The sequence below is a fragment of the Aptenodytes forsteri genome, unplaced genomic scaffold, assembly GCF_000699145.1.
Source record: "Aptenodytes forsteri isolate BGI_AS27 unplaced genomic scaffold, ASM69914v1 Scaffold6, whole genome shotgun sequence".
Taxonomy (NCBI): domain Eukaryota; kingdom Metazoa; phylum Chordata; class Aves; order Sphenisciformes; family Spheniscidae; genus Aptenodytes; species Aptenodytes forsteri.
Window position 1 is genome coordinate 712,602 of NW_008795709.1, and position 8,085 is coordinate 720,686.

Consider the following 8,085-nt stretch of genomic DNA (forward strand, 5'->3'; position numbering starts at 1 on the left):
TTTTCTAACAGAAATAAGCAAGAAGACCATATAGATGCAAAGATCTGAAAATCAAATCCTGCACTACAGATTTTCCTCTATATCAAAGACAGAAATTGCTATAAAACATTACGGGACATGATGTCTTTCTAGCACAATACTGTATATCCTTCAATTCTAAACTCTGGAAGCCAAAACCACGTGTCAGATTAGAGCAAACATTGAATGTTTGCTGGACTAGCATGCACAATGAACAAACAAGGCAGTCCACACTCCGGCATGGGAAATTTACAGGAAAAAATTCCACTTCCAGTGACAGATACTACCTTCCAGACACAAGCTTCCACAGATGAGACACCAGTACTATTCTCCCTATCCTTGCGTCGCTAAAGTAATACAATTCCTTACTGTGTATGTAGTTGTAGTCAAATAGGCTAGGAATTCCTTAGCAGTTGGTACTCACAAGCTAGAGAACTGGATTGTTTGATTCTAAGTTTATTTTGGTTAATGAACTATTCTTGAAAATCAGCATCATCTCCCTAACCTGATAGTTAGAGGAGAAGAGTGTGTAGTTCAGGCTTTGTGCTAGCATGGCAGATCTGTTCTCGATTTACTGACAACTACCCTAGAGGTGGTGCGGTGCTATCACCTCTCTAATTTTACTACTGCAGATTTTGCCAGCTAGTTCAGATAGCTCAGATAGCACAGACGTACACCACAGATATGGTTCTTCTGCAGACAGAAAAAAGTTCTTTCTGTCTGTCCTCCAATCCACAATTCATATAGCCAGAGACTTTCAGTCTCTCAATCCGTAAGAACTGACCATCCTCCAACCTCCCGCAGTCCAGACTTAAAAGAGATTTTCTCCACTTCATACTAGCATCTACTCTTTACAAAACCTTTGCTGCCCTTATATAAATACAGCCAGTGCGGGAGAAATATATTATCCTTGTTCAGCAGCAGGATAGAGTGCAAGAAGTCAAGGAGCTGGCAGGTGGAGCAGACAAGGTGGAAGAAGTCAGAGACTCCTGGCTGAGGTTGGGAAGACTGGCGCCAAGTTTTAAGCACTGCAGAAGAATCAAGGCAAACACCAGGAGACAAAGATCCACTATTCATACCACAACTGTTTGGCAAATCTACTGTTTATTTACAAAATCGTGCTGTGTATATTTCATCAATAGCATGGACACTTTATGCTTTTTTTCAGCATTCAAAGATTGAGCAGCAGACAGAAATGCCATGTTCCAGTTGCTTTCAGAAAGGGTCAGGTTTCTTTAACTGGTGATTCTCTTTCCCTTCAAGCATGGGAAAATTATCTTCTTTGTTTGTTTGCTTTATTATGATAGAAGTTTTTCTTCTCAAGGAAAATATAAACATAACCATCAGGAGAAAAATAACTGACTCAACATTATTTCAGTTGCTCCACAAACTCAGAATAGCTTAAGCTTTTGCCAAAAAGACCACCAAAGCAGAAAACAATAGTTTTTAAGGCATTCACTCTTGTCTCTGGAAGACAAGCAAAGAAAAGGAAAAAGGCAACTCGCACCAAACGGAGCCATTGTTTTTCTCTGTTTATTTTGCAAGCTTCTTCAAAGTATCTTGTTGCTAAGAGTGACTTCAACTGAAAAGCGTGCTTTTACTAGAAAAAAATTTAAGTATAAACATGAAATGCTGTTGAAAAATGCATGGAAAGTTAACACACATACTGCTGCTTCAACCCTGCAAAGCTACTGGGGAACTTCCAATGCAATTACCTCCTGACATAGGTAGCTTCCTACTCTTAACCCCATCCCACAGCTTGATCTCTTTTAAAAGCTGAATTGGCTGAAGGGAGCACAGGGGGGCACACAGCATTACCATTTCTGGGAAATACTGTATTTTTCATCTTAATTATGGGTCTTGAATTGAGCAGCCACCAGAGGGGGCAGGACATCGTAACACTTTTCAGGAAGACATGTAGTTAGAGCAACCAGCTCTCTCCATCTCTTGTTTTTAGCCCCTGATGGCACAGCAGTGGTTTCATAATGAAAAGTAGCATGAGATACTTATAACAATATTTCTGTAACAATGGCAAACCTCTAGATAAACCAAGCAATGAGAACAGTGGACTCTTAAGCAGTGCTGGCAACACCAAAATACAGAATATACAGAGAAGTCATATTCTCAGAATAGGCAATTGTTGAAAGAGGCTATACAACTTGCCCTAATCTGAACGCATTAATCCCCAATGAGCATACTTTTGTAAGCTTCCAGGCCTTAACAAACCTAGATGCTAAGATCAATGCAGCAACATCATGTAGAAATGCGATGGCTCCTACCATTATTTTAGTAACGCGTATCTTGACTATTACCCATCTGACTATAGCTAAATGGTGCAACAGTCCCCGTTAGCCAACTGCTTTAGATCAAGAGCCCCAAATTCAAATTGCCAGTGTAGATGGGGCCCTCACTCAAACTAAACTGCACATTTTCTGGGAAAAAGATCTGCATTTGTGCAGGATTTTCAATGCTAGTTACTTTATTTGCACTGAGATAAGCAATAACTGCCATTGATATTGCAATCTTTTTGTCTTCCATTCTGTTAAGGCACACTGTGGCTCACAGCGACTCTTCCTTCTTTTTAGCACTTCTCTCAGGTAAGGAGTCAGAACAAAGCAAATTAATTCCACTGTACAGAATCTACTATAAATTTCATTCAATTTTATTAGGAACTGCTATACAACAAAACCCATAAAACTGAACATTTATTTATGTATTTTAGTATCGTAACGGCTGAGTCCCTTATCAGTTGTTTAAAAAGCAGAAGGCTCAAGGAGAGATTAATGATAGGCTTGGAAGAAACTTTTTTCATTTAGTTTATGTAAAGCTTTCCCTTTACTACAAAAGGCCACAAAACCAGGACACACTCAAAGTTGATAATTGTAAAGGCAGACAGTTTTTATACTTGCTTTAAATTCTACAGTATGCTGCTGAATTCCAGAGCAGTACATTGCAGGGAAAAAAATACATTATAACCCCCTCAAATGAAATGACACTAGTCTGCCAGTTTTAATACTGAACAGTAACTGAGTCTTTTAAGCACAAAGCATTCCTGCATTATTTTTATACTTGGAGTAATGCTTTTTTCCCCCACTCTTAAGCATGACTGATACATTGGGGGGGGAGGGGCGGACCCCAACACATACCTAAAAACACATTGAACCTCTGTGGTTGAGTATTTAACCTTGAAACCTACTGACCGCCGTAAAGCTTGTAATTATCCAAAGACCATATTCTTTAACTTGCTAAAGTGATTAACAATAAACTATAGTCACCTTTAAAGCCTTTTGTGCACTTGCACAATATATAAGCAAAAAGAGAATTTACTGGACAAGAGAGGCCACATTTGCCAGTGCTACATTTGCTGCTGATTTGGTTTTGTGACTCTGAATTTCCACCCCCTCATTCTTGCTCCTATGTTACTCCTCCATTGCAACAGCAAAAGTGTGCGTGCATCCGTGTGAACATACACGCCAGCATGAGTGGGGCTGATGCAGAAACAAGAAAGAAAGGAAACAGGCTGTGTAAGCTCTCACCGCTTCTCAGAAAGGTCCATGTTATAAGAACCTAGACCAAACTTAGCACCAGGAACTGGTCTTGTTCTCAGGCCATGAATGATAAACAAAGTATATAAGCAATCAAATATACCCAGCATATGCATATGTTACCACACTTTTATCTTCTACCACACTTGTTTAAGAAGAAAATTCAGGATATAGTTGTTTCTAAAGCTCTTTTTTCAAGAAATGAGCAACTCCTGAAAGTACAAATCCCCACATCTTCATATAAGACACCCCAGCTGATCAGTGCAATGTAATTCTTAGATTATGTGCTTCAGGTACAAGCAGACATAGGAATCAGCACATGCCAGAATCACAGTGGGAGCTACTCAAAACGAGCCCTATTACTTAATTTTTTTGATACTTTCATGAGGAAAATAGCAATTGACTCAACTTTTTGATAGACAAAAGATTTCTAACCACAAAACACCTTCCTCTCTAGGCATTTCAGAAATGTTAGATCTACATTTCTGAAAACTATTTATCTGATGTTGCTAGCATTGCCAGTAAAAGGAAATTATCTTTCAAGAGCACGGTAGTATCTTTTTCTTCCCAAATCAGAGATTCAGCATGTCTGTAGAGGCTCTGCATATTCCTCAACTAGACAACAGAGCTCAGTCGTACGGTATGTCTGCTGCCATAGGCTGCTGACATACAACATGCAATAAATGCAATACAGTTAGACATGTGTCAATAAACTCGTGGTTCCTACACTGTATTAACAGAGCATCTTATAAACATTCATACATCATATCAAGATCCAAATGTATTCAATTATTTTTCTCCTCAGGGGTTTGCCCTGCTTGTGGACCAGCATATCCAGCACCAAAAGAGCCTCCAGCTTTGAACACCTGTGCATAGGTACACTTACCTGTCACAACATGCCCCTTACTGCACTAATTAGGGGCACACTCCATGCCTGGAGACCTAAGGTATGCACAGAGAAATATTGCTGTTGAGTGACTAAGACAATCATGATAAAAGTCTTTCTAAAAAATAATATAAAAAGAACCATTTTCTTTATGTTTTCCACAGGGCATTTGGCTAGTTTGTTTTGTATTTTTTTTCTGTTGAACGACAGTTTCCTAAACTGGTGCGTTCCTGGCACAGGATAATTTGAGGCTATGACTGCAGGGGATATAATTTCCACCATTTAAGCAATTTCCTTTGACCTTGTCCTGGTTTTGGCTGGGATAGAGTTAATTTTCTTTCTAATAGCTAGTACAGTGCTGTGTTTTGGATTTAGTATGAGAATAATGTTGATAACACACTGATGTTTTAGTTGTTGCTAAGTAGTGCTTATGCTAGTCAAGACTCTTCAGCTTCTCATGCCCTGCCAGAGAGAAGCTGGGAGGGGGCACAGCCAGGACAGCTGACCCCAACTGGCCAAAGGGTTATTCCATACCATGTGACATCATGCTCAGTATATAAACTGGGGAGAGTTCTATTTTGTATATTCTTTTATCATTATTATTATTATTTTCCCTTCCTTTTGTGTCCTATTAAACTGTCTTTATCTCAACCCATGAATTTTACTTTTTTTTTTTCCCAATTCTCTCCCTCATCCCACTTGGTGGGAGGGGAGTAAAAGAACGGCTGTGTGGTGTTTAGCTGCCTGCCGGGTTAAACCACAACATACCTACACAGTACAAAACCATGTGTTGCAGAAACAGCCTTTGTTGTATACATTTCAGATAATCATTTACAATTTTTGAGAAATCACACCCTACCTTATTACTTTCAAAAGATGGAATCTCCATCTACTATGCTATATATTAAGAATATTTATTCTTGAATGTAAAACACTTTGCAAATTTCACCCTTCCCACCCTCCCTACCAACCCAACAATCCTGTCCCATTGGGCAATTAAGAGTTTTCTGAACGTGCTTACTCAAAACAATCTCTTGATTGTTGAGATGGCAAACCTCAACAACAAATGTCTCCAGTGTAATCTTATGCATTATGCACTTGGAAGTTGTCTTATTTAATGTGCGTGTGAAGCCACTGACAGCAATAGAGATGACACTGCTTCCAATTTAGGAATTAGACATTATGGTGAGGACAAGTAAGTGCATAGGTCTGCACTTTGGGCGGAATTTGGAGACTAGGGGGACGAAATGACAGAGAGAAAGAAAATTACTTATTAAAATAAAAGATTGTAACACACTCAACCATAAAAGAACAACCTCTATAAAAATAGAAGAAAGGTACCAGGCAAATAACAGTATTTACTTCTCTTAAGATACCACTGAAATACTCAATAGCTTGTTCTTGGAATGTTTTGTGGTCCCTTGTCACTATTTATGATGAAAGAATCCCCAAACTGTTTACCCAGTCCACAAAAAGACACCTAACGAGAAATTCTTAAACCTCAATGATTTTGTTGCAAGTACTGATTTTCTATAGAAATGCATTTGAAATTAGCCTATTAACAAAATATTTTCCTCCAGTGACATTGGTAATTCTGCCCAACAGTCACACAGAAATAAAAAATTCTGGGAAAGCGAACGTAACAATTGCTTCTCACACGCATTGGATTTTTCTTAAGTACCACAAAATGGATTATTCCCAAAAAGGTCTCTTGCACTTTATTGTAAAACAAAGATTACAAGATCTAGAAACATCATAAAAGGGACTAATTCAAAGGTGTAAAAAACTGATTTGCTTAATAATGTTGGTATATACCAATAAATTGTTGCAACCTGAGATAACCCTCATCCATTATCTTTGAGCACATGCTTAAAAGTTGTGCAACTCTAAACTAGTATTCCACAGAACAGGAAGCCCAGCACTTGTCTATTCTTGAAACGTGTCCTATTTTAATGCATATTATTTGGTAACGTAGAGATCAACATCCAAAATTCATTTTTTCAGATGTGAGTCACCTGGCATTCTGAAGACATTTTACTGAGGCGTGAGATGAGTTTATCCACATCTACTCCAAGGTAAGTGTTAAACATCTACCAAATCCCCTTTAAGGTACCTCAGACTCCTCCGTTACTGATATAACACGTGTGCATGTAAATCCACATACGTGTGCCCTTTGGTCCTTGAGGACCATCCTGACCAGAAGTCACCATGTACAGCTGGATTCCTTGCACCATGATTTCACCTCTTGCGGAAGGCCCATCTGTGCAGTAAATCTGATCACTCTGTAGCCACGTCTTTTGCATCAGCCCCGTCCATGGGAAAATGAAGGTGTGCAGACTCATCTGACCACCACTAACTCAGGGTCTTACTACAACTTGAGGTAGGAATTTGAAATGGAAGGCCAATTCAAACAGTCGGAGGGCATCAGAAGTCCTGGCTAATCAGTAAGAGTGCCAAAGAGCAGCGGATTACTGAGGAAGCCCACAGGTCCTCAGTGACTGTGACAAGGACAGAAAGATGTGGTCACTGGATACCAGTGCCATTACCTTCTTAACACAGGTCCACTTGCCTGACCAGTGTGGAACATACAGATATCCTCCCAAGCTCCAAAAGAGAAGAAGATAACAATGTTTTATAAAGAGGGAAGACAGGAGAAAAAAGAGGGGGACAACAAGGAAACGGCAAGTCACAGAATAGAAACACCACCTGCTGTGATGAAAGAGAGGCAGGCAACCCTTCCAGAGCGCAGGGCTTTTAGATCACGTGATGAGAACTTCAAGCATGCTCAGCAAAAATAAGTGTGGTTCACAACACACAGCTTGGTGTTTTATTTTTTTTATTTAAAAATTGAAAACATGGTTGAATTCAACACAATTTACAAAACATATACAAATCAATAAAAATACTGTGGTCTCTCTGTGTACAAAATGAAAGCTGTAAGTCACAATTCTAAGAAATGCCTTATAAACAAGCACTCATATTAGAAGCATACACCTTTCATTCTTCACATGTGGCCCTTGTACTTTAGACAAAAGCTGAATGCACCTATCTCCGGGCTCCTGAGAAATTACAGTATTTCACAGAGCCTTCTCATCTGTTTTTCCAAATGTTTAGCAATTGTACTTCCTCCTCCTTCCAGCCTCTCAAAAAAGACACAATAGAAAAAGCAGCTATTATAAAAGTAATTTTTTATATCATATTATATCATATAGCCCTTGACATCAGGCTAGTGCATCTTGTCGCCAGTATTCTAAATGCAAATTCCATCCATTCAGTTGCTACTCATGGTAACACGAAGCAGTTTCCCTACTGTTCAATGAGAAGCTTCAAAAACCATAAGGCAACTTAAAATGACCAAGCAAAAGGATGGCAAAGCCATAAGCATCCAGAAACCCTCAAAACAAAGGATCCTGTGTTTACCGCAGATAAACCCAGGGTTCCTGGGCACTCTGGTAAAGCTGGCAGAGACTGTTCTGATTCATCAGAGAGGAGTACCTCTCCTCCCACGTGCTCCCAGACCTCTTCTCTCCCCGCTCCTGTGTGCACACCAAAAAGGCCTACAGATCCTGTCAGAGACATCCAACCTCTGTAAATACACTAATAAGTACCTCTATATTGCTACGGTGCCAAGAGTAA

The 8,085-nt window shown here is 39.4% G+C and overlaps 1 protein-coding gene across 1 annotated transcript in view; it reads right to left on the minus strand.

The window, feature by feature from the left end:
• SH3D19 (SH3 domain containing 19) overlaps positions 1-6,791 on the minus strand; it is a 77,878-nt gene extending 71,087 nt beyond the window's left edge. Inside the window, exon 1 of the mRNA XM_009283300.2 lies at positions 6,614-6,791. Within this exon, the coding sequence (XP_009281575.2) occupies positions 6,614-6,791 (178 nt within the window). The remainder of the gene's footprint in view (positions 1-6,613) is intronic.
• Between the last annotated feature and the right edge of the window lie 1,294 nt (positions 6,792-8,085).